At 67.2% G+C, this 25,568-nt stretch overlaps 1 protein-coding gene and 1 long non-coding RNA gene across 9 annotated transcripts in view; one reads left to right on the top strand and one right to left on the bottom strand.

The window, feature by feature from the left end:
- The window catches only part of LOC309626659, a 191,802-nt gene that overhangs the window by 3,699 nt on the left and 162,535 nt on the right, over positions 1–25,568 (top strand). The window contains exons 3-4 of one of the 2 annotated variants that reach the window (XR_014243344.1): positions 2,086–5,089; positions 5,230–5,310. This is a non-coding gene — a long non-coding RNA (uncharacterized lncRNA). Of the gene's footprint in view, positions 1–2,085; positions 5,090–5,229; positions 5,311–25,568 lie in introns of those variants that run through there. The other variant, XR_014243343.1, reaches the window with a different exon arrangement.
- ASPG (asparaginase) lies at positions 68–25,076 on the bottom strand. Of its 7 annotated transcripts, none has more exons than XM_082387604.1 (16): positions 24,949–25,076; positions 20,040–20,148; positions 19,305–19,425; positions 17,625–17,750; positions 16,027–16,110; positions 15,270–15,396; positions 11,097–11,209; positions 8,903–9,085; positions 8,693–8,806; positions 8,066–8,182; positions 6,631–6,726; positions 6,226–6,389; positions 3,356–3,442; positions 1,271–1,370; positions 831–911; positions 68–365 (listed from the first exon to the last, which is right to left on the bottom strand). In XM_082387604.1, the coding sequence occupies exons 1-16, from the start codon at positions 25,028–25,030 to the stop codon at positions 297–299; spliced, it is 1,773 nt and encodes a 590-aa protein (XP_082243730.1). In that variant the 5' UTR covers positions 25,031–25,076; the 3' UTR covers positions 68–296. The 7 variants fall into 7 exon arrangements, with proteins under 7 accessions (XP_082243730.1, XP_082243733.1, XP_082243732.1 ...); XM_082387605.1 differs by lacking the exon at positions 68–365 and adding an exon at positions 507–654; XM_082387607.1 differs by lacking the exon at positions 6,631–6,726.

The raw sequence follows: 25,568 nt of genomic DNA on the forward strand, positions 1-25,568 counted from the left end.
CTGGGGCCTCACACCCCACACACATACCCATGGTCCTGGGACCCAGACAGACCCACTGGAGCCGGACTTTGGGGATCTAGGGAGGGAATGGCCCTCAGAGAGATTTTATTGCCCCTCTACCCAACAAAGACCTTTAGGCTGCGTCCTGGAAACAGAATGGGAAGCAGCTCCAGCAGCGAGGAGGGGGGCAGGGGAAGGGGGCGCACAGCACAGTCAGAGCCGCGGGGGTGGGTCTGCTGCCATCCTTCCAGCAGGCCTCAACAGGAAGGAATGGCTTACGCTGCAGCAGGACAGCCTCAGGTCAGACACCAGGCAGCACTTCCTGACAATGGGAGGTCTCTAGAGGAGGAGTGGAGGCCCAGGTACTGTATGGGGGCAGGGCAGACAGACAAGCCCGGGCACCTGTCAGCGGGAAGCAGCCTTTCACAGGGGAGGGACCCAAGGACCTGAGCAAACCCAACCAGCCTGGAGAGTCTTCCGGAAGGCCAGCTGATGGGGTGGGGGTGGGAGTCAGCTGGAACCTGGCCCACCCAGCCCAGTGGGTGCTGGTCCTGGTGGGGCGGGGCAGGGCGGGCAGGCCCCCTCCAGGCTCGGGGAGCTTCTTGGCCATGGCTGGGGCCTCCAGTGCCGCGGCAGGGTGCACTATGGGGCGGCCTGACAGGACGGAAGCAGGGGTTCTGGGGTTGGTCCAGAGCCCCAGTTTGCAGCTCCCCACAGAGGGTGCGCCCCACCACAGGAGGGGCTCTGCAGGCCCCACTGAGTTAGACCGGCTCTGTCCCCAGGACACAGTCCCCACCAGGTCCAACCCCACAGGGGGTTGGGGGACTTACTGGGCCCAGGGCCTGGTCACCAACCCCACCCTGAAGGCTCTGCAGAAGGGCCACCACTTCCAGGTTCCCAGCTGCCTCTGCCTGCGGTGGGGGGCGGGGGGGGGCGGTGAGGGAGAACGCGGGAGGGGCTGCCTCAGGGACTCGGACCAGCAACCTGGCCCTGAACCCCGCCTCCCACCCCCAGCGGCCCACCAGGCTGCCCTCCCACCCATGCACCAAGGACCCCATGACTCCTCCGTTGCCCTTGTCCCCACAGGTCTGGGCCCTGGGAGGGAACCTGGGACAGGAAAAGGGACGGCCCTCCCTCCCCTGTGGTTCCCGCATATGAAGTGCATCCACCCGGAGAGCAGGAGTTGGGCATTTGGGAAGGGGGAGCCAATGGAGCTGTCAGGGAGGCCTTCCTGGAGAAGGTGGCCTCAGAGGGCACTAGTGGTACTCACGACATGCAGGGCGCTGCGCCCATCATAGCCCGGCTGCTTCAGGTCGGCCCCCGCCTGCCACCATGCCCGCAGGCCTTCACAGTCTGCCCTGGATGCCAGCCTGGGAGGGGGAGCGGAGAAGGGGGAGCCGTCAGAGAGCGCTGGGCACCTGTCCATCTGCCCACCGGCACTTTTGCAAAGCCAGCCCCAAACAGCTGATCCAGCAGTGCCCGAGCCCTGGGGCAGGAGTGCAGGAGTCGCTGCGGGCCAGCTGACGGCCTGGAGTCTGGTTTCACCCAGCAAGGGTGACTGGGACTCAGGTCAAGGGTGCACACACGAACGCACACGCATGAGGATGCACGCACACGCGTGCACGTGCACACACACCCCACCGGCTGAGTGCCGCCCGCCAGTTTCATATTTCACAAGACAGCTCTCCCTGGCGGGGCCCACAGAGGCAGGAGGAAAGTCTGAGGAGGCGGGGGATGGCCCTGGACCCAGCAGGCCGCATGGGGGGTCCTGGCTAGGAGGGGGCCTGGGCCTGCCTGCCCTAGGGAGGTGGCGGGGGACTCGTAGAGCACCTCCCAGGCCCTCGTGGGGTCGTCCGCATCCTCCCTTTGCTCTCAGACGAGGCCACTCCCCACCCTGGGACCAGGCAGGGAAGGGGTCCAAGCCAGGTGTGCTGGCCAGGGCAGCCGGGCAGGAAGGGCCATCCCCCCAGGGGACCCTAGGGACTCCCTCTGGGTCAGGAAACAGCAGCAGCAGCCCCCAAAGCGGCGCTGGGTCATTCCTGAGGTGAATCATGCTGATGGCGCCACCACCCGCCCCGCCCCCAGATCTGCCCCCAGGCCTCTCGCGCTGGTTCCCACACACCCTCGCCTCCTGGAGGAGCCGGCCAAGGGCCCCCCGCAAATCCAGCCAAGCAGCTCAGGTCGGATGACCCACTCCCGTGGGAGCTGGCTGTCACTTCCCCCCTCTGCCTCTTTCCCCATCTGTCAACGGAGCCATCGAGGCCCACCTGGGGTGCAGCTCTGAACCAAGTCACCCCAGAAGTCCCTTCAGAGCCAAGACCCTCCCCGCCTGGGCCCCGCCACCATCCCGCACATCTGAGACCCCCCCGCCCCCCTTAGCCCTGTCGGTGCTGAGAAGTGGCAGGTCAGCCAGCAGGATCCGTCCCCCCAGGGACGCTGCACTCCAGGGAGGGAGGGGCTGAGGCTGGGGCCAGTGGGCTCTCTCCACCCCACTGTGTCTAGGACGGGGGCCTCCAAGGCTGGGGGTGGGGGGATGCTGGCCGGTGGGGACGAGGGGGCCAGAGCTTCAGGTCCTCTTCCTGGAGAGCAGGCAGCACCCGTCCTCACACCACAGCAGCCGCGGTCTGAGACACCGCCCTTGTCACCCAGCCCACGCCTGGGGGCTCTGACTTCCAAGGCGCTTCCAGCCCCCAGCCTGCCCCCCCCCCCCGTCCCCCCTCCTCGAGGCCTCAGACCCGCCCACGGCAGCCCAGGCTGGACACAGGAGGGGCTGGCGGGCGGGGCACATCAGCAGCGCCACGGGGAGGGGCCCAGGGGATGGAGGAAGGAGCGGAGGCCGGCAGCCCTGGGCCTGCCCCCTGCCCAGCCTACCATCACCCCTCCCGGGGCCGCAGCACCCCCCAGGCCTGCTTGGTGGTCACTCAGAGCGGCTGAGGACAGAGTCCTGCTGGCAGCTGGCAGCCGAGCGCCGACCAGGGCAGGGCAGCTCCTGGGCCTGCGGTGTGTTCCCCACGACGGGGACGAGGACCCGCCGCATGGGGCCACGCTGAGCTCACCCCACGGGGGAGCGCGGCCGCGCGTGAGAGCTGCCGACTGCCCTGCCCCCACCCCGTCCCCCCAACCTCCCCAAACGCAACCCAGGCTCCCCCCAGCCCCCCTTCCAGCCGACCCCTCCACGGCCCTCCTCGAGCCCACACACACGCACACCCTCACCCGCGCCCCCTTGCTGGACTGCTCCCTCCGCTAGGAGCGAAGCCCACCTTCAAGTGCTCCAAGGGCCCAGCTGGTGCACAGTGGGCTCTCCCCGCTCTGAAGCCCGCGTCCTGGGAAGCACAGGTACGCCTGCGACCCTCACCTGCATAGCTCTGTCCCCGAGTCCTCCAGCTCCTGGGGGGACAGGCAGGCCCCAGCTGCCCTCAGCAGCCCAATGACACCCTGATGCCTGCCGTGAGAAAGAGCGTGGTGACCGCCTGGACGCCAGCAGGGCCTTGTCCTGTGCCCAAGACCAGGAACCCACCCTCCCCAGACTAGGGCCACCCCACCTCGGTCCCCAGCACCCAGACCCACGCCCGGGGTGAGGGGGGTCAGTAAGCCCTGGCTGAGTGGCAACCCCGCCCGCAGCCACCCCCCCCCAAGGCCCCGAGGCACTGCTCTGGGCACCTGCGTATGGCCCACCCTGGAGGAGCCTCCCTGCCGAGCTCACACCCGCAAGGGCCGAGTCTGGGAAAACAGAATCCCTTGGGCCGGTAGTCTGCCCTTGGGGATGGGGTGGGCATGAGACACTGACGGAAGAACGTGGGCGTCAGGCTGGCCCGGAGCAGGGCCCAGAGGTCTGTGGGTGTCGAGGCACCTGTTCCGAGCCCAGGGAACAGAGAGCACAGAGCCCCGAGGCTGCCCCCTTCCCCAGTTTGGGGGTGTACCATCAACTGCATGGTCACCCCACTTTTAGGGAGCTGGAGAGGAGAGTGGGGTCCCCCCCAGAGCCCTCCAGGGTGAGGCCAGCCCCTCCAGGGCACAGCAGGGCCCGCTTGGGGGTGAGCCGGGAGACCGGTTCGGGAGGTGCCGTGACAGCCAGCTGGGGACGAGCGGGTGGGACCAGGATGGGGTGAGCTCACCATGCTACCACCCACACCCAAGCGTGAGCAGCAGAGTCTCCAGCCAGATCACCGGGCCTGGGCGCCACGGGCACACCCCACGCGCAGCCCTCCCCCTCTGTCCCCCGCCTGTGCTGAGAACCCTTTGATGCTCCCAGGAGGCAGGGAGGGAGGGGCTACCCCACTGCCCACTGCCCCAAGGGTGAGGCGCCCCAGCCCAGGACTGAGCCGAGAGGTCTGGTGGCCTGGGCTCTCCATGAGACTCATGAAACCCCCAGAAATAACCCAGGGTCCTGCAGGCCGAGAGGCCCCTGGGGAGGGCCCGGGGCCTGTGGCAGACGCTAAACCGAGACCAGCTCTGCATTCGGAAACAGCAAGACTACAAGAGATGGAAAGCAAGGGCTGTGATCCCCATGTCCCAGACACACACTCACACCCGCGTTCACCAGTGCGCTCACGCTCACACACACACACACACACACACACACACTCACACACACTCACACACACGTATGTATGTGACGCCCCTCCCGGCTGCCGGGCAGGGCACGGGGAAACAGGTGGGAGAGGGGTCCCGCCCCTGCCCCTAGGTCTTCCCAGAAAGCTCCAGGCCTCGGAGCAAAGTGAGCCCCTAGAACACGGGGCCAAGCGGCTACCAGGCCCCACCCGTGCCCATCCGCCGTGACTTCCAACTGTCCGTCAGAGCAGGAGAGGCCTGCCCCTCAGAGAGATGCCAGGCGGGCCTGGGAGGGCAAGGAGATGCCTGCCCCAGCAGAGGACACGGGTACAGGTGTTCACCAGCCCCGATGCCTGCTCCTCCGGCCTCGCGCTGGCTGGCTGCCCGCCCGCCAGGCCCAACCCCAGGGGAAGGGGTCAGAGCCTGTGACCCCGGCTCCCGGGTGGTGACCACCAGCTCGTGCGTTTTCCTTCACATCGATCCTCACACAACCCGCCCTGCAAGGTGCCGCTGCCCCAGCCTGCAGTGCACGTCACAGGTGAGCACACAGGGTGACCCCTCCAGGGGGCCCCAGCCTCTGGCCTTGGCTGCAGGGCAGGGGGCCTCTGCTCCTCCTTAGAAGGAACCAGACAGGCTTCCCTGGTGGCGCAGCGGTTGAGAGTCTGCCTGCCAATGCAGGGGACACGGGTTCGAGCCCTGGTCTGGGAGGATCACACATGCCGCAGAGCAACTAGGCCCGTGAGCCACAACTACTGAGCCTGCGCGTCTGGAGCCTGTGCTCCGCAACAAGAGAGGCCGCGACGGTGAGAGGCCCGCGCACCGCGATGAAGAGTGGCCCCCGCTCGCCGCAACTGGAGAAAGTCCTCACACAGAAACGAAGACCCAACACAGCTAAAAATGAATAAATAAATAAATTTATAAAATTAAAAAAAAAAACCTACAAAAACAAAACAAAACTTCCATTAGAAGGAACCAGACGTCAGGTACCCACACTGACTGACCGGGGCCCTGGGGCCTCAGCAAGAGCTCAGCTCTGCAAGTCTCCACTTGGGCGGGGGCCCCAAAAAAACCCAGGCTGGGGCCCTGCCTTAAAAAGCCAGGGTTTGTTGGATGGGGCCAGCTTGGGGGACCCCCCCACTAGCATGCATGCTGCGCCTGCCCCCTTGGGGACCTGTGCTCACCCAGCCCAACGTCTGCCACTATGTCACCTGCTCTGTACGTGCTCCATCCCAGTGCTGGGCTGGGGGTTTCTCCCCTTGCCCCACCCCCAGCCCCTCAGGTGGAGGATGGAGGGAACACACATGAGACCCCTTGTGCTCTGTAAGCGTTTTTCTTGTCTAGAAATTCCGTGCCAGGGTCTTGCCAGGCCTGCCTGGCTCAGCTTGGAGGTCACCTCCAGGAAGCCCTCCCTGACCACCGTGCCCAGAGTCAGTCCTCCCAGTCTGGGTCCTGTTCACACCTGGCAAGGTCACCGCTAGTGCCTAGGGCCCAGCTGGAGGTGGGCGAGGCTCCAGGAAGCAGGCGTCCTTGGTCCCACCTGGCTTTGCCTGGGGATGCTGTGTGACCACGGGCACACTGAGGGCCCCCTCTGAGGCATCCCGGTCCAGGCCCTGCCCCACACGGCACCCCTGCCCGCACATCCGCCACAGTGCCCGCCCCCCCGCAGCCCAGTACCTGCCCCTCACGGCCAGCAGCAGCGGGCTGAGGCCATCCTTGTCCCGTGCGTTCACGTCCAGCCCTCTCTGCAGCAGCATGGTGACCACCCCAGCCTGGCCCCCTCGGGCGGCCGAGTGCAGCGGAGTTTGACCACCAAAGTCCTCCCGGCTCAGGTCACTGCCCTGGGGCGATGCATGGGATCGTCACCCACTGAGGGAAGGCCGGGCAGGGCCAGGTAGGCCACAGGGAAGGGACAGGGTCGGGGTGCACCCAAGGGGGCCTGACACAGCCACGTGCCCCCCTCAGCTGCAGGGAGGTGAGCAAGCCCCGGGACAGGCAGTCCTGCCCACATCTGGGCAGCGCCCCAGCCCCCTGGGCCTGGTGCAGCTGGAGCTGGTCCCCGAGGGCGGGCAGGGGTCTCACCAGCTCGGCGAGCGCCTGCAGGGCCTCCAGGTCGCCGGCGTGGGCCGCGGCGCAGGCCAGGCTGGGTGCCAGGGCATCCCGCACGCCATCAGCCTCCTGGGGTGAGGGGGGCCGCAGCACCTTGGGACCCCTGCCGCTTCCTGGGGTCCTCAGCACCCCCAGGGGTGGGCAGGGCCAGGAGCAGGGGAACAGGTGGGCCGAGGTGGAGCGCAGGGCCCGTGGGAACCCTGCTGGCCCGCACACCGCGCCGGCAGTGAGTCCCAGGATGGGGTCCAGCGCCCCCTCAAGTCTCAACATGGTAAAAGAAAGGGGCTGGGCACCACATCTGAGGCCTACTCGGGACCCCCACTCCTGGGAGCAAAGTCCAGGCAGGACACAGGCCACCACCTGGCTCTGTCCCATCAGCTGTTTGACCGGGGCCTGCCACCCGCCCGCTGAGACCCACGTCCTCGCCTGCCTCCCCTGTGGGCCAGGAGGCAGGGGTAACTCATAGGGAACCTGCCTGGGGGAGGGTGGGAAGGGGTGCCTGGCCCTCCCCAGAAGGAAGGGTCGCCTGGCCCCGGTGCTGGGAATTCCATGGGTCGCCTAACAGCTCCCCAAGGCGCCAGAAGGCTGGGGGTCCCGTCAGAGGCCCCCGTAGGCATCCCCGCACCAGGCACCACGGCGGGGCCTGATCCCTCGAGTCATTTCGGCCCGAGGCATCCACTGTAACGACAGGCCGCACACGTCTGGCTACTGCCCATCCCTGGCAAGCAGGTTAAGCTGCTGCCACTCTCCACTCTCCCACCCTCACTCTGCAGAGGGGAAACTGAGGCACGTGGTGTGACCCAGGTCAGCAACGGGACACAGTGCCCGTCTCCTGCCAGGCGCACCAGGTCTGGACACTTCGCCCAGAGGCCGGTGCCGGGGGTGGTGGTGAGGTGGGGCATCAGGAGGCCACAGTCACCCCCGTGAGCCTGGCCCAGCTTGAATCTCAGATCCCAGGCCCTAAAGCAAGTCCTCGGTCCCTTCCTGGGCCTGGGCACCCTGGCTGGGAAGTAAAGGAGCTCCAAGCCTGGCCCCTCTTCCCTGGGAGACCCAGAGCAGACACCTCTCTCCTGCCAGCAGCAGGACGGACGGAGCGCCCATGGTGCCTGAGAGCGCCCCCCTCACGAGGCAGCCCTGCACCAGGGCCAGTAGGCCCGGCCCGGCTGCCCCCCGGGTGAGCGGCCACGTTCTGAGTACCGTGTGCACGCTGCAAGGGCCCCTCTCCACTGCCTGGCCCCTTCCCACACACTGGCCCACGAGTCCCTGCAAACCCTCCCCGCTGTAGCCCGGAGCCCAGAACCAGTTCGTGCCTGGTGGTTTTCTGCTCCTGGCACCAAAATGCCAGGGCGCAGGAGCCCATCCCTCAGGGACCCACCACCCAGACCCCCTCGCCCACGCAGGACAGTACCTGGCTCAGACCGAGGAGCTGGGCGACCCCGCGGCCCAGCGTGCTGCTCCGCAGAGAGGGCCGGAGCTCGTCCACGGCAGGCGGCGTCATCTCCCCACGCAGGTCCCTGGCCAGCAGCTGCCGGGGGAGCGCACGGAGAGCCGGGCCAGGTGCATCAGGGCCTGGACCCAGCAGCCCAGACCAACCTCGCAGGCCAGGCACCCCAGGCCCCGGGAGAGGGCTGCCCCGGGCCTGAAACTCCTCCCTCGGGCTCCATGCCTGAGGCCGGAGCCTAACCCCAGCCAGATCCCCACACCAGGCCAGCCCCACCCTCCAGCCCTCCAGCTCAGGGTCTCCCGGGGCCCCTGTGGCCTCTGCCCAGCCCCAGGGCCCGGGGACAGCTGTGTCTGAGGCCAGCCTGAAAAGCAAGAGGGAGGGGATACCCTGGGAGCAGTTTGGGGATCCTCGGCCCAAGCCAGACCTGGGGCTCCTCGAGGTGAAGACAGGCAGTGCCCGGGCTTGGGGTTGGCAACCGATCGGGGGAGCCCCCCGTCCCCGCCCCCCTTCCAAACCCAGGCACACACCCCCCGGACTGGGCCCCACCGCCCACCGGTGCGGGCCCGGGTCCCCAGCCGGAGGGCCACACACCTCCTTCCTGCCATCCAGGCTCAGCCCCGGCAGGCCAAGCACATACGACAGCTTGGCCAGGGCCGCCTCCGATGTCATGTCGGAGCCTGAGATGGTGCCGGCTCCCGCCAAGGCCTGCAGGAACGGAGGCGCAGGCAGACGATGGGGCATGGGGTCACAGCCGGACTTGCCCCTGCCCTCCTTCCCAAGGCCTCGGTGTCCCCGCCCCACCGTGCCAGCGCCATAGTCCGAGGTGACGGCGCCCTGAAGGCAGTGGGTACAGTTGACGATGAGTAGGCCTCGTTCAGCTGCCGCCCGCAGCTCCTGAAGCAGGTCGGGCTTGGTGGGCCCGTTTCCCGAGCCGAAGGTTTCCATGACCACGCCCTTTAGAGGGGGCTGCAGGAAGACCCGGACCTGCGGGGGCCGGGAGGCGAGAGTCAGGGGCCTTGCTTCCTGCTCCAGCGATGGGGACCAACAGGCTGGCCCTGCACCCTCGGTGCCTGCCACGCTCCCCAACACATCCCCCAAAGGGACCCTTGTCCCCTTCTAAGTGTTAAGGCCACAAACACCGTGGAAATGGGTCAGAGGTCACAAGGAGCCAGCTGGAGATGAGAAAGGGCCATCAGAGGTCTCACGGAGTGAAGGGCCCCCCATCCCAGCTGGGCCACCACACTGCCCCTCCCGGCCCCTGGCCCCTCCATCCAGCCCAAAGCTCTGCCCCGTCTGACACACAACAGGTGATGCTCCCAGCAAGCCAGTGTGTGGGGAAAGGGCCCTGCAGCTAACACACGTGCAGGGTTCTGCTTAAGCCAGGGTGCTGCGCGCACATCCCACGAGGCTGCAAGGCTCCACTCGGAAGACAGAGGCTGTGGGCTTCCCTGGTGGCGCAGAGGTTAAGAGTTCACCTGCCAGTGCAGGGCACACGGGTTCAAGCCCTGGTCCGGGAAGATCCCACATGCCGCGGAGCAACTAAGCCCGTGCGCCACAACTACTGAGCCCGCGTGCCACAGCTACTGAAGCCCGCGCTCCTAGAACCCATGCTCTGCAACAAGAGAAGCCACCACAATGAGAAGCCCGCACACAGCAATGAAGACCCAACGCAGCCAAAAATAAAAAAATTAAAAAAATTAAAAAATAGAAGAGGATGGGGCCTGGGGTTTACCTCGAACAAGGATGGTCCCCTCAGAGGCCACCCTGCGGGGACACCTGTTGCCCAGCTCAGCCATGCCCTGTGTCAGCACAGGTGGGCACAGCCCAGAGGCCCCAGGGCTGAGCACTGTCTGTCCCTGAACCTGCTGCACAGGGGGAGCCCAGGGGCCAAGCTGCTGGCCTGTGCAGCAGGCATCCAGCCCTCTGGCTGTGCCCCCATCAGAGCCTTTCAGAACTGCCATCGGCTCCCTCTGCTTCTCCAGGTAGAGGCCAAAGGTGAAAGCAGACCTGTTCCTGGCAGATACCCGGGAACGGGGAGACTGGAGACCAGGACCCGCTGCCGGACAACGCTCACCACCAGCAGGCCCCGCCCCAACGGCCCGGAAGTCCCCGTCGAGTCCCCTGGGTGTCCCGTCCCCCTGCCTGTGCCTGGCCCAGCTTGTGGCTCTGCACTCCCCCAGCTACAGCATGTTCTAGAAAGACTTCACGGGCCAGCATGTTTTCCCAGAAGGAGCCTGTGTGGCTCAGCCCCACTTAAGACGGCAGCCTCGTGCAGTGACCTCTGGCTACCACACGACGTGAGACCCGTGCATGGGCTCCGGCCACCAGCCCCTGGGACGACCCTCATCTTCGGGGGCAGCCCTCACTGGAGCGCGCCTCCAGCAAACCCCTTCTGGTCCCATCGCGGCTCTGCCCCGTCCGTCCCCAGCGCCCTGGGAGGAGAGTAGCCGCCAGTGCACAGACTGCGGCCCAGAGGCTAAGGGCAGCCTGGTGCCGGCCCACCCCGGGTAGAGGGACACACCTGGGAAGCCTCGCGTGCCGGGTAGAAGAGGGGGCTGCAGTGCCCCGCCGGTCACAGCGCTGAAGCAAGCGTGTTCTGAGCCCCCTGCAGCCCCGCGCTCGGCGCCAGCGCTGCCCAGAGACACTTTTACCCGAGACCCTCCATCCAACTGGCAGCCCAGCGTCTGGGCCTGGCTCACTGCGCAGGACGGAGGCAGGCGCCGTGTCCGCCCCAGGGACAGCTGGTGGCCAAGGGGTGGACGGCAGGGACCACCAGAGCAGCCACAAGAAAGCAGAGTCCAGGGCCACACCCCATCAGCCTCAGAGGAGCCCTCGGAACCCGGCGCTGCGACATCCGCGGGGACAAGCCCAGTTCACAAATAAGGTGAACGGGCTGAGAAGGCAGCGGAGGGGGTGCAGGTCCCAGTGACACGAAGGTGGGGAGGGGAGGGGGTACAGGAGGCAGGCACCGCGGGGGCTGAGCCGGGGTCCCTACCAGGGAGGCGGGGATCCCAGGGTAGAGGCGCAGCAGGCCCACGTCGCGCTCCATGCTGCTGTGCACCACCAGCCGGCCCTGCCCACGGACCCTCCGCACCAGCTCCCGGTTGACTGTGAGGACAGAGGGACCGAATGCACACCTTCCGGCCATCTGCAGGCCACGGCCCCGGCCCAGCCTCCCTGGACCCCCCGGCCTCCATCTGTTGCCTCCGGAGTCCCGTCTCCTGCCCCCTCTCCCAGCTCGCTCAGGCGAGGGGCGCAGCTCCAGCCTGAGCCAGCCCCCGTGGCGGGCGTGGGGTCCAGAGGGTGAAGAGGACCCTGCAGGGACGGAGGCCTCCAGAGCCCAGCAGGAGAGGGGAGAGGGCAGGTGGAGGAAGGGCCTTCCAGGCAGAGGGCACGGTACGTGCAACGGCGAGAAGCACAGCAGACGGGGCAGAGCCGGGGGATCACCAGGAGTCTGCCATCCTGGGTCCCATGAGCAGTCGGGGCAGCGTCCTGTGACCAGCCAGCCTCACGTGCCCACCACTGGGCACCGACCTGGCCCACGGCCCAGCAAGTCAATGAATGAATGAATGAATGAGTCTTCCGGATCCCTAATCTTTGGGGAAAGAAAACCTCCATCTCACTCACCCCAAAGTCTCAGAGGCCTAACGTGAGCCCAGCCTGCTCTCCACGCCCAGGACGGCTCCTGAGCCCCGTGGAGAGTGAAGGGGGCAGTTATGTGGGGTCAGTGCCCGCCATGCAGAGAACTCCCCAGAGGATCAGGCTCCCCGTGGGTCTGAAGGCTGCTGCTCTGCGGGGACAAAGCCACCAGCGGCCTCCCAGCCCTCCTGCTCCACCCATGGGCAGGGGACAGGGGGCAGGGGTCTGGGCAGCAGGCCTGGCCTTTGACCCTCAGGAGCCCAGCACTGAGCCCAGGGTCCCATTCTCTCGGCCCCTCACACGTGGCAGCCTTGAGCAGGCAGAGGCCGGGCTGAGGGAGCAGGTACCAAGGAGACCCCGTTGTCCAGCCCAGGGAAACTGAGGCCCAGGGAGGGAAAGGGCCTTGCCCAAGGCTGCCCAGAGTCAGGTGCAGAGCCCGGAGGGGAATGGGGGCTCCAGGACCCCCGCCCAAGGCTCCTCCACCACCCCGGTCCCGTGGAGGGGGGTGCAAGCCTGCGGGCCTCCTGCTGTTTCCACCAGAGCAATTCTCATATGATAATAAACTGAGGAACGTTCCAGACACGTGCTGCCCTTTCACGGGGAGCTGGGAGGGTGGGAGACGCGGGGGCTCTGGGGGACGGGCTTGGGGGGAGGGCGGCCGCAGCATCTGTCAGCAGCGAGAGGTGTCCTTCAATTTCGGGCCCCGGCCCCAGCTGGGCGAGCAGATAAGACGGTGGCGGGTGGGAGTGAGGCCACCAGCCAGGAGTTATGGCTGCAGAGGGGGGTTTACGGAGACAGAGAGGGCCCGCGCCCCGCCGCCCGGCCAGCCCATCCCCCTCAGAGCCCATGGGACCCCAAGTCCTTCCACCTGGGCCTACTGGACACCAGGGGACTGCTGTCCCCATGCGCAGAGGGGCCGAGAGGAGGGAAGGTGGTGTGAGGACCGTCCCTGCTCGGTCCTAACAGTGCCACCGCAGGGCCACGCAGCGGAGCCCGCGTGCACAGGGGACACTGAGTCCCGCGTCCCCTTCAGCTACTGGGACCCCGCTGGCCCGAGCCTGTCGGCCTGACTCCCCCTCCCTGGGGCCAGGCCTTCCGCACAGCGAGGACCTGGGGCTCCTGGAGGCCCAGTGTGACCGCACGTGCCTCACCCACTCGGGGAAGGGCGGGGCCAGCACCCACCCCCCACCTCCCACCGTGCACCCCTCCTCACGCGGCACAGCTCCCGCTCCTGAGCCCCTCACCCCTCGTCTGTAACGGCCTCACAGAGGGGAGGGAAAACGCAACAAAAAGCAGTGAGAGGGCGCCAGCCGCCCCAGTGCTGGTGTCGGCCCCCAGCTCCCCGCCTCCCCAGGGGCCCCGCCGGGCACACCCCAGGCAGAGGCTGGTGTTTCTCAGCGCCAGGTGCTGGGACCAGCCCGGGGCCCTCACACACCACACGGGCACCCTGGCTGGGGGGACACAATCCTCCTGGGATCACGGGCTTGGGGGTCCAAGGGCGGCCTCTCCTCTCGGGGCCAGCCTCAGCCCCACGCCTGTCCAGCCGCCCGGCCCAGCCCACACCAGCGTGCCCTGCACCTCAAGGCCAGCCCGGGCTCGGCATGGCACAGGTAGGGGCCTGGGGATCCAGAAGAACTCCGCACCTGCCAGTGGGCTGCGTCCTGGGAGCTCCCCTCTGAGCCCCAGAGAAGGTGTGACTCAGCCCCCACGGGGGACGCAGGCTTGCACAGCGGCCGCCCCCTCCTTCCCGCCCACTCCTCCTTCCTCAGCTGGCTGGCACCAGGGCAGGAGGGGCTGAGTGCCACTGCCCACCACAGCAAGGAAGCGATCCATCTGCCAGCACCAGCACGTGGGCCACCTCCTCCGGGAAGCCTTCCTGACTCTGGCCCTCAGCAAGCACAGGGACCCCCGCCTGGCCCCCAGAACCCGGGCGTGCTATACACACCTTAGACGCACTGACCGTTCTGGGCCTTACCAACCCCCGGGGCGCTCCAGCAAGCAGGGTGGGTGGGCAGGGGGAGGGAAATGCAGGGTAAGACCCCCAGAATGAAGTCCGGGCTCGGGGCCGCAATGCCTCCCTGCGTGGTCCTTCCCTCCTCCTGCTGTAGCCCCACAACCGCCTGGCAGAGGTCCTGCCCGCCACCACGCCCGGATGCCCGCGTCTCAAGGCACAGGGCTGGGGCGGGGCTCTCGCGTTATAGGACCAGCCCCCCAACCCCAGAGAGGGCCTGCTCCTCCGGCTGCTCTCCAAGGACAGCTTGCGGCACCCCCCAGGGCCTCTCCAGGCTCTCAGTCCTCATCACCTTCCTAGGAAAGCCCCTGCGGGTCCCTGCCTGGCTCGGGACATTCCAGGAAGCCCTGCCCCTAGGAGGTCAAGGCCCCGGCTGCCCACAGCCCGCCCGCCCCAGGGCTTGATCTGCGCTTCCTTTCGGGGTGGGAAGGGGCCTGCTACGCCAGAAGGCCTCTCATGCTGGCCTTCTGGAACTGCCCCCTCCAGGCTCCCACGGGTCCTGCCCGCATGGGCGAGGCCACGGCGCCCTCCTGAGGGGCCGGGACGACGCAGGCAGGCAGTCCAGGGAGAAGGGCTGCCTCGGTCCTGCCCTCTGTGTGGCGAGCCCGGCCCCGAGCAAGGCTTCGAGGGCCCTACATTCCCCCAAAGGAAGACGGGCTCTGCCAGGCCCTGGAGGCCCCCAGAAGGGTCCCGGGGCAGGATCCCACCGCTGGAGGGGTGCGGACAGGCGTCCAGGCCCAACACCTGCCCCAGGACCCCCCGGCTTGGTCAGGAGGAGACACGGGGGGCGAGGGGGCAGCATGTAGACGGCAGGGGCTGGGCGGACAGCAAGGTCACTGGAGCGAAGCCGTCACGCCGCCTCGCGGAGGGGCAGCCCGGTGCCGGGCGGGAGTCGGAGGGGTTGGCCACGCCCACGGCGGACCCGGAGCGGGGCCGGGGGGCCCCGGAGACACACAGGAGAGCGGACATCCCGGGTGGAGAGAGTCTCCACGGCCATGAGGGCGGCTGAGCCGGGTGAGGCCTGAGCGCCAACCCAGCAGTGCTCGCCGAGGACTGGGCCGGAGACGGCTTCTCAGCAGGGCCAGCGTTGGCGGTTCCCCGGGGTGGGGGGCTCAGGGTCCACCACCCACGGGAGGCGTCGGGCAGCCCCATGACGGGGGCTGGGCGGCCTGCCAGGCCCAGGGCACGGAAACGCCCCTGAAAGTCCCCAGGACGAGGTCGCACTACCAGAACCACGTCCCCGAGAGGCTGAGGCGAGTGGCAGAGCCACTGACCGTCACTGAGGGACTCCTGGGCCACGTGGCCGGGGAAAGGCACAGGAGGCTGATAGCCCGAACGCGGCCCCGCTTGGGACGGCCCCCCGGTTCAGAGCCGGGGTTACCTGCGGGGGCCTCCCCACCTCTGAGCAGCGCCCCCCCGCCGCCCCCCGGCTTCTCCGCAGCCCAGGGCAGAGCCCCAGCCGTGCTCTCCCACCCAGGAGCCCCGCGCAGTCCCCGCTGCAGCTCCCTGCTCGCTCACTTGTGACGTCAGCGCCCACGGTGGCCAGAGGCGGCAGGTGGGGGGAGCAGAAGGCCGCGAACCTGCGCGTGTCCACCTTGGTCGCCCGGTTGCCCCGGAACAGCTGGTTCTGGAAGAACAGGCAGACCTGCCGGGGGCGGGGTGCAGCTCAGCGCCGGGCAGCCCCTGCCCTGCTCAGGAGCTGTCCCCGTGGGGCGCGCTGGGCGCCTCGGCGCGAGACAGGCCCCTACGGCATTCCGTGAAGCCCCTCCCCAGGGCGGGCGACCCCCTCCCAGGGCTCCTCTCCCCGTCCCCTGAGCTGTGAGGGGGGATCTTGTAAATGTCTCCCTGCGTCACCACGTGACCAGGAAAGACGAGGAAAAAGAGCCGCTCCACAACCACGCCCGTACGACCTACTGATGGAAACGTACACACGCATGTATGTATGTAGTGTAAATAAACATATACCATATCATAGTTGTGAGACAACTTAAATATACGTAAACCACATATATACATATATATATATATATGACCCGGAGAAAATCCACCACGCTGCCAGCAGCAGACGTCTCGGGGGCTGAGAGGCAGTGACTGTTTCCTGCTGCCTTCTCTGTTTTCCCATGTTCTCTACGGTGACGGTGTACCTCATGTTCAAGGGGAAAGACAGATCTTTAAAGCCTGCCAGACGCCCCCGCGTGTGTCCCCCTGAGCACCACACCCCGAGCCCCGGGCCTGGGTCCCCAGGAGCACGCAGGCAGGAGGGAGGAGGCGGTACCTCGGGGATCACGTACTGGCCGGCCAGCAGCAGGGCACCCAGCAGGTTCTCACGGCCGTCGTTCCACAGGGCATGGATGGGCACCTGGGGGAGAGGCCACGAAGAGGAGAGGGGCTGAGGCTCCGGCAGCGTAGGAGGGACTCAGTGCGGAGCCCGGGCAGGGTCCAGGAGAGGCGGCAGGCAGGCTCGGGGCGGTGGGGACCGCTGCTCGGGGAGCTGCCCCTGCTGGCCATGCCAGTCTGGCCCGCACCCCAGCGCCCTCTGCTCCCCGCAGGCCCCAGTGCCCGCTGCCGGAGGCCGGCCGATGGGCTCCTGCCCAGGGACCCGCCACTGCCCAGCCCAGCTCCCTGGCCCCGGGGCACAGAGGCCCTGCTCCCTCACTGCCCCGGCCAGTTCTGGACCGGGTGGGCAGAGGGTGGCCAAGAGCTGACCGTGGGTGGACGCGATGGCCAGAAGCCTCACGCGGGGCCTCCGAGCACCGGGTCCCAGACCTGCTCCCGTGTCTACGTGGAGACCAATGTCCCCAGGGCTGACTCTGACCCGTACCCAGATCCCCACCACTCCTGCCCAGGAAGGCAACAAAGGGCTGGACTGCTGCGGGGTGTGCAGACGGGCCGGCTGGGCAGGCGTGGGCCCAGGGCCTCCAGAGGAAGAGCCCTGGCCTGGGGCCACAGTCCTGGGTCCTCATAAGGGGTGTGGCAGCGGACCAGCAGCCCCGGGCCTTGAGCCTCAGTCTCCCCTGCGTTATAACAGGGACGCTCCGTCCGGGCCAGCGCGGGGGTTACAAGAGCACAAGCGCGATCCTTCCCGGGGCCAGCAGTGCTCATAATCCTGCCCTTCATCCCTTGGGGGAGGCCTGATGGCGACCTACACCCAGGGGCTCAGGAGGGTCTGGGAAGAGCCAGGGTCAGCCTGCACCCCATCCCTCCACTCGAGCTCCGAGTGGGACGTGCTCGGCAGCAGTGGGGTGTGTGCGGTGCGGCCCTGGGCCTCCCCTGAGTGGGGCCGCCCCACTGTGACACCCGCAGGGACCGTGGACAGAGCAGGGCAGGCAGCTGGGTCGGCACCTGGCCACGGGATTTCCTGACCTCTGACCCGGGTAAGGCTCTCCAGGGCCTTGGGGAGGGCTGGCCCGATGGCGCCACCGCAGGCAGCCTCTGACGCAGGCCCTGATGGGGGTCCAGGCTTCCCCCACCACTCCCCTTCAAATCCAGCAGTTTTCTAGAATATTCCACCTGTTGGCTTTGGGGGTTGTGCTGGGTCAGGGTGAGAGAGGAGGGGGTAGTATGTGCCCAGGTGCCCAGGGATGGCATCAGTGGGAACCACAGTGGGAAGAGGAGGACAGCGACAAAGGGAGGGCAGCTGGACAAGGCTGGCAGCAGGCTGTGGACCCACCCCCGGGGTGGCAGGGCTGGCACCAGGCAGGACCAGGGCATTGACCAGCGCCGGCCGGCTCAGGCAGCGCAGGAACCAGCCCGGGGAGCTGCCGGACCGAGCAAGGAGCCCGGGGACCCGCCTGGGCCCCCAGCAGCGCTGAACTGCCCTGTGGCCTCAGGAAGGCCCTGACCTTATGCCCACTGGGCAGCCCGGGGTGTTACCTGGGCACCAGTGAGGATGACAGTTTTCTGCAGGTTTTCCAGCATGAAGGAGAGCACGGAGGCGGCGAAGGCCATGGTGTCGGTGCCATGGATGACCACAAAGGCGTGGTACTGCCCGTAGTGTCTCTGCAGGAGGGGCGGCGAGCTCAGGCAGGCCTGGCCTCCGGGGCCACCAGGAAAAGGAAGGTAAGGGCCCCACGTGCAGCTGGAGGGACCCGGGTCACCGCTGGCCGGGGAAGCCCACTGGAAGTGGAGCTTCTGCCTGGAGTCCCGGCGCCCGTGCTCTCCTCGCGCCCAGGACAGTCTTCTCCCGTCCCCTCGGGCCTCCCCGCGACACCCCCCGCCCACGAGAGAACTCAGGTCGGGGTCTCTGAACACTCTTATCTGAGGATGGGAAGGTCCCCCCCGTGCAATGCCCGGTCTGGGCTCCCGAGCGCACTGGTCAGCTCGGTGCTCCTGGAGGGCCCCTTGCTCCGTGACCACTGCCCCTGGGGCAGCAGGGGCTGCGGGGTGAGCAAGCCCACCAGCCTCTTGGTCCAGTGGGAGGGCCAGGCGCGGACACAAGCGATGGGCACAAGGCACAGCCAGTGCTGGGAGCTGGATGTGACATGGGAGGTGGGAAGGATGCCGCCTCCAGGCACACAGGCCACCTCTGCAGGGATGCACCCCCGGCCACCGCCTCCTAGCGGGCAGCCACGGCTGGGCCTCAGTGGGCAGCTGGCCCAGGTTGTGGTTGCGAGGGGCACGGTCCCGGGAGACAAGGGGGTGTCAGGGGACCATCCCTCGTGGCCCATTGAGAGACCAAGCCAGGCTGGGCCCGTAGCTGCAGGTGAGCCAAGCCACGTGGCGGGCTGGGGCGCCCTCTGCTGGCCACACAGTGAATCTGCGCACGGCTGGCTTCTGCAGCCAGGACAGCAGTCCTAGGCGTTCAGAGAAGCGGTCAGGCCCCAACTGTAGGATGCTGCGGGCCACAGAGCAGCGAGAGTGCCCCAGATCACGGCTACGGACATTCAGAGACACAAGGGCCGGGCCCAGGGCCTCACGCGGCCCCAGGCGCTCACCGTGAGAGGGGTGAGGCCCCGGAAGCCGCTCTGCCCCAGCAGAACGAGCCAAGTGTGGAACTGGGGCCAGCGCCCAGCTGCCAGGAAGGGGCAGGCTGTGTGACAAGCCTCTCTGCGGGCAGCGGGCTTTCTTAAGGGAGGAAGGTGAGAAATGGGCCTGGCGGGGGCCAGGCTTGGGCAGGAATGGGGGCTGGCGCTGGTGGCCTGGGGAGGACGGGGAAGAAAGCTGATGGCGGGCGGCTCGGGCTGCAGGTAAGGCGTCCACACTGTGTGTAAACCACGAGGCCCGTGCAGGCTCCGTGCCCTTCTGTGGGCCCGAAATCCACGAAGACTATACGGTCTAGGCTGGGCGTGGGCACGGGGTGGACAGAGCAGGGGTGGGCCAGGCATGAAGTCTGCAGGGAAGCGCTGCACGTCTCAGCCCAGGGTTCTAACTGGGACAAACTGACGGAACAAATCGAGACGGCCACCCGGGCCACTTCCTCGCCGGGAAAGCGGACGTGGCCCTCGATGCCCACCCTCACGGGTGCAGGTAAAAGGGCCTCGGGAGCCTTGCAGCTGAGGTGCGACCCACTTGGCTCCTGGCCCCAGCCCCGCCCACACTCCCCCGTCACCTCACCTCGATGATCTGGGCAATCTGAACCCACTCGGTGATGGTCATGTCACTGGAGTCGAAGAGAGGCTGGCACTCCAGCACCGTGTACATGACCCTCTGGTCGGGGCAGGCGGGGCTGGCGGGCCTGCAGGAGGTGGAAAGCAGGCTCGCACTCTGTGCCCGCTCGCGCGGCGGCCCCGCTCCCTTCTGCCCAGCCAGGCCCCCGCACCCAGGGCCGTGGCCGCGGGCTCTGCATCCCCACCGGCTCCCTTCCACTCGAGGCCCCAGGAGCAAGGACCGTGGTCCCCGGGAGGGGCCGAGGACAGGCCAGGCCAGGTTGCTCCAGAGCAGTGTCCCCTCCCCTCGGTGAGCCAGGACGACCCTGGGAGGAGGGCTGCTGGCAGGAGGGAGGTCAGCGACCGCGAGGGCAACTCCCCGCTCAGCCGGCCAGCAGTGAAGAGCACCGGGCAGCCCGGGCCACGAACTGGGAAACAGAGGGACCTTCACGAGGAGGGGGCACCTGGGGCCAGCGCTTGCCTCTCCTGACGGGCTTGAGTCCCCACGGGTCTCCCTTGAAAGGGGGCTGTAGTCAGTTCTAGAGCCATCAAAGCGGGAGCCCGCGGGGCCAGCATCCTCTAGCAGCTCACCATGGACACACCAAGAAGCCACAGCCTGGCAGGGGCCAGTCTCAGGGTGCCCCCCACCCCATGACAGCTGGCCACGGTCCCCGGCCGGGACCCCAGAGGAGCCGACACTCACGGCAGCACTAAGGTGTCCTCGGGGAGCCCACAGGCCCGGGCGTGGCCCTCGTCGTGGAGCATGGGCAGCGTCCTCAGAACCGCGGCCAGGCCCCTCCCAGGGACGAGCACTGCAGGCGGAGTGGCGCGGGGAGGCGGGGTCAGAGGCGGGTGGCCACACCCCCAGCACCGCCCCCCTCCCTCCTCACTGGGGGCCAGGCCCCGCAGGGGTGGGGGGCTGGGAGCTGGCTGGGTGAGCTCTGGCCCGCAGGGAAGTCAGAGGCTGGGCAGACGGGCCTGCAGCTGCCCCGGGCCCTGGCAAGGATGGGCAGCTGCCCCGTGTCGGGACTGCTACTCTCACCCAGACAGCCCCGGGGCTCTGCCACCGAGGCTCAGGGGGCCCTGGCCCTCTCACAACTCGGACGCACGTGCCCACTCTTCTTTCCCCCCTTCCCAGAACGTCCACACTGCTCTGCCCATGGACACGCTGTTGGCTCTGCCTGGAAGTCCTCTGCTCCTTTCCGCTTCTCACCCGGCAGGTGCTTCATCCCAGCTCAGGATACCACTTCCAGGAAGCCCTCCTTGATGTCCAGATGCTGGTGCCACTCCCACACGCTCCCCGTTACCCTTTCTCCCTACCTGGACTGTGTGTGACACCTTCAGGGTCCAGCCCAGGCCCTCTGCCTGCAGCCTCCATGTCCAGAAACCTGCATCTAAGGAGGCACTGGGCAGAAATGGTGTGTGTTCTAAGAAAACCCTAAGAAGTCACAACTGTTTCCTGGAAACAAACAACTCCTCAGCAAAGGCTCCCAGAAGAACCTTTGCACTGGGGCCCTGGCTTTTTGTCCCACCCTGTTCCCTGCAAGCTCCGTGACCTTGGGCAAGTCGGCTAAACTTCTCCGGGCATATGCACCCCTCACTGAGGTTCTGTTGGGCATCTCCCACGTGCCTGGCTGTCGAACACCTGGACACAGGCGAGAACAGCAGGGTCCCCCCTCGAGAAGCACCCTTGGCTGAAACATGTAAGACCTTCAGGACCAGGGTCAGTGGTCACCCTGGGCGACGATATTGCTCCCAGCCTTCACCCTCTGCCCGGTGTATCAGTCTCCCGCTGCTGCGTAATAAACTGCCCCAAGTAAATCCCAGGCCCAGCTCGTGCCAACCCCCAGTGAACACAGTTGCATTGGCCCAAGGATGTTCGTGGTACCGTCTCCCCAGCCAGAGAAGGAGACCCAAGGGGGAGCACCTTGAACAGCCCCCCCACCCAGGAAGCACCCTTTAGGGGCTCCATATGCTTTGCTGCAGGAGTGACAGGGCTCAGTAGACAGAGGGGACATCCGTATGTGACTGCCAGCCCGGCCACCCTCCCGAGATGCCTGAAGTGTGACCAGGCACACACCTGCCTCCACAAAGGTCTGGACTCGCCAGCCCTGACGGCAAGGAGGCCCGAACTCCAGACCCTGGGCGTTGAGGGAGGCTCAGGGCCGCCCACCCTTCTGCGGCAGGCCCCCAAAGGTGTGCCCTCCTGACCCCCAGGACCTGAAATGCGAAGTCTTTGCAGCCGTGACTGAGTTAGGGTCCTGGGATGATGAGATGATGCTGGCTTATGCGGGTGGGTGCTGAGTGCCACCACACGCATCCTTATAAGACAGAGGCAGAAGAGAGCTGACACCCAGACAAGGCCGTGTAAGGACAGAGCAGAGACACGAACACAGCGGCCTGCAGGATGGAGCACCTCCCGAGAGATGCTTCTGCTGCTCTAGGCCCCCGTTTGTGGCCATGGGTCAGGGCGGCCGCAGGAAGCCCGCACGCCACTCTTCACTCCAGCTGCCCTCCCAGTGGGTGGCACTGGGGTGTCCATGTAAACCTGGGGATCCACTGACGGGGCAGGTGATGTGCACGGTCACCTCCACCCAGAGCGAGGCTATTGCTAGTGGACGGTGGGGCACTGGCTTCCGGAGACACTCCACGCCTCGGGGCGGCAGGAAGGTGCAGGGCCAGCGAGCCCCACACGGCCCAGACCCTGGTGTCCCCGCCTGGGGAGCGTGTGGGTGGGCAGGCAAAACCAGCCCAAGAAAAGGCTAAACCCTCCTTCTGTTCTATTCGCTCTGTGCAAAATTCTGCCAACACATCATCACACGAAGCAGCCAAAAGTGTGGGGAAAACAGCCTTGAGGGAGGGTCAGGAAGTCAACGAACAAAAAATATTTTTCTGGGATTTGTAATGTTCTTGGCTTTTAAGAACTAGCAGTTTGTTGTGATTTCCTTCGTCATTCTAAATAAACACCTGTCCCCCCAAAAAAACAAAAAAAGGGGACTTCCCTGGCAATCCAGGGGTTAAGGCTTCCACTGCAGGGAGCGTGGGTTCGATCCCTGGTCAGGGAACTAAAATCCCACGTGCTGCGTGCTGCGTGCTGCAGCCAAAAAAACTAACAACGAAACAAACAAACAAATAAATAAACACCTGCTTTATCATCTAATTCTGATTTTGTAAATTGTATTCTCTCTCTTAGCACGGGCCGCCAAGCTTCAGGCCCTACAAAAGCAGAAGCCACCCTGCCGGGGCCCTGTCCCCAGGCCGTGCAGGCAGGGAGCTGACTCACTGGCAGCGGCCCCACCAGACACACTCATCTGTAAGGGCCGTCCCAGGACAGCCGTCCCCGGACAGCTCAGGCTATAAAACGGTGAACTTGTGAGCGTGTGGCAACGTGCTCAGGAAGGGGGTCTAGGCCAAGGGCACAAGAAGCCATGGACGTCACCCCTGCGGATGAGGCTTGGCTGCCAGGCCCTCCGGTGGCCTCCTGGGATGTCCTGGCACCTTCAGCTGCCAGGCTCTGAGGCGCTACTCACCCTGCCACCCCCGCCAGGAGCCAGGCCCACGAGGCACGCCCAGGGCGTCAGGGCCCCTCAGCCGTCATGCTGCTCGGCCTTGGGCTTGGGGTTATCGGCTCATGTGGGATTCACGATGTCCCTTGACCAGTGACATCGTCCCCGAACTCAGAGAGGGGATGGGTGAGGGGCGTCCCTAGCTGCCACGGCCTCTGCCCTCCCCTCGCCGTCCTGACCTTTGGCAGGGCTCACGTGTGGGGCGTCGAGTGCCCTGCAGGCCACTGTTTACCAGCAGGCGCAGAAAGGCTCCCAACGGCGACAATCCAAACAGCTTTGCTGTGGCCGCCCCTCGCCGCCCCTCACTGCCCCCGCCTGGGCCGGAGCCCACATCAGCAGTGCCAGGCGAGTTAATCATTGACGCCCTCCGGATCAGAATTCCCGGGCAGGAAGGGCCTGGAGTGTCTGCGTCCCCCCAGCCCCCAGCCGGGCTCAGAGAGGACAGAGGCCAGCAGAGCGCGGCGGCCCAGCGGGCCCAGGCCTGGTTCCTCCATCCATATGGCTCCTTCCCCAGCCTGGGGTGCTGTCCTGAGGTCTCTTGGATGGCTCCTGCCTGTCCGGAAGGCGCTCCCACCGCACCCCATCTTTCTAGAGTCAGTCTCCAGGTCACCTTCCAGACGTGGGAGTTTACATCCTCCCTGGAAAATGCAGCGCCTGGGAGAGTGAGCCTAAGGGGCCCCGGGGAGCTGGGGGGGCTGTGAGGGGACACGACGCAGTGCAGGTGGGATCCAGGTCAGAGCCTGCAGCCTGGACCCTGGAGAACAATGAGTCGAGCTCAGTGGAATCTCAGCAATCACAGTTGGCCAGGTGCCAAGCCTGGAGGGGCAGCGACAGGGGTGGGACGGGGCCCCAGACAGTCCAGGGATGCAGACAGGGCCGGCCACTCCCCTCTCTCTGCCCCAGGCCTGGGGCAGCCCGGGAGGAGCAGCTGGGGGGAAGGGGGTGAGGGGGTGTGGAAACCACGCTCCGCACCCCTGAGCCCCTCCAGGACAGGGCTCTACGGGGGTCTGAGTCCTGGGGCCCAGCACGGAGTGGGCCTCAAGAGACGTCTGTGAATTGGCAGCCGGGGTCGGGGGGTGGCACGAACAGGCCCAGAGGACCCAGAAGCAGTTGCTGGAGCGAGAAAGTGCTAGTGGCATCTGGGTAGCTGCTTCAGTGGAAACGGTGGCCAGGAGGAGAGGGCTGGGGAAGTGGCCTCAGGACCAAGGGCAAAGGCGAACGTCCTGTTAGCACGGGGGGCGGCGGGGCGGAGGCGGGGCAGCTCTGGCAAGGCCCCCGCTAGGGGGCTGGCAGAGGATCTGAGTAGGGGGACACTCCAGGGCCAGGTGTGAGGTTGCCCTGGGTGTGAGGACAGCCCGGACAGGCACCTGGGGCCAAGGAGGGAGCCCAGGGGGGCCTGTGTGGAGGGCACAGACAGTGTCTGCTCTCCCGGGAGTGCTGGAACATTCTGGAGGTGTGTGCAGTCCTCTTCCCACCCCTGCAGGGCCCCAGGCTCCCCAAACCCGGTCCCTGCCCGAAGGTGCTCTGCCCGGCCTGGGGGCACCCCTGCCCCAGCGGCCCGCAGAGCTCAGCGCCCGGCCCAGCAGTCACCGCCTCGCGGACCGACTCAGGCCAATGTCACAGGGGCAGAGAAACGAAACGCCCAACCTGCCCGGACTCCTCGTGCACGTGAACACTTCCCAAAGGTGTCTGGTGCCCGCTGCCCCGCCGAGCCCGGGCTGGGAACAGCGGGGAACGGCTGGGGTCGCCTTGCAGCCGCTCGGTGGTCCCGAGTGAGGGGCCTCGGCAGACTCTGAACACCTGCCCACCGGCTTGTCTGTGCGGGGAAGGGCGCTCAGACAGACGCCACGGTGGTCGAGGCTCGGCCCCGGGAGGAGCCGGCGACAGTGCGGGGGAGAGGCTGTGCCCCCGGGGGGGCTGACCGCCCACCGGGAGCGGCGGGGTCAGGTGCGCGGCACCGCGGGGCCTGGCGACCCCCGACAGGTCAGAGGGTGCGCGGACGACCCCCACCCCAGCCCCGGTGCCCGGACGCCGGCACCCACTCACCGCCGCGCTCGCTCCGCATGCCGATGGTGCCGCCGGTGTAGATGGCCAGGAGCCGCCGCTCGGGCCCCGTCGCGCGCGCCATGCCCGTGAGCCAGGGGACCGGGGACCGGGGGTACTGACGGAGGCGGCGGGGCGCGCAGAGGGCAGCCGGGGGGAGGGGCGGAGCCTGCCGGGGGCGGGGCGGGGGAGGGCGGGACCTGCGGGGGGTGTGGAGGGACCTGCCTGGGGGCGGATACTCGCCGGAGGGTTGGGGCCTGTCCCAGGATGGGGGGAGGGGGGAGGGGCGGGGCGGGTCCGGCCCCGGGTTGGGGGATCGGGGACAGGTCCCGACCCATCTCAGGCGATCCGATTTCAGTGCAGCGGGCCGGGGCGTTTCGAGTAGCTGTGAATTGTGGCTCAAAGGCCAGGTGCCTCACGGACGGCGGTGCCAGAGGACCCCCCATGCGGAGCGGGGTCGCCCTCCCCTCCCAGGCAGTCCCCCCAGGCCCCGGCGCTCCAGCAGATCCAGCACTGTTGACCATGCCCTCGGTGTCCAGTGTCTGGGATGGTGGGGGCAGGCAGAGACCCCAGCCGGCCCACTCACACCGTCCAGAAGGGCCCGAGGGGACCCCCTCCAGGGC

Source organism: Balaenoptera borealis (assembly GCF_965194805.1).
Source record: "Balaenoptera borealis genome assembly, chromosome: 3".
Taxonomy (NCBI): domain Eukaryota; kingdom Metazoa; phylum Chordata; class Mammalia; order Artiodactyla; family Balaenopteridae; genus Balaenoptera; species Balaenoptera borealis.

Bases quoted from the DNA above. Each gene is read 5' to 3' on its own strand.
- ASPG (XM_082387604.1), bottom strand. From the start codon at position 25,030: ATGGCGCGCGCGACGGGGCCCGAGCGGCGGCTCCTGGCCATCTACACC. The intron at 912-1,270 runs GTGAGTACCACT...CCCCCACCGCAG, and splicing joins GGCGCAGCGCCCTGCATGTC to GCAGAGGCAGCTGGGAACCT. The intron at 366-830 runs GTAAGTCCCCCA...GCCCCCATACAG, and splicing joins GTGACCAGGCCCTGGGCCCA to TACCTGGGCCTCCACTCCTC.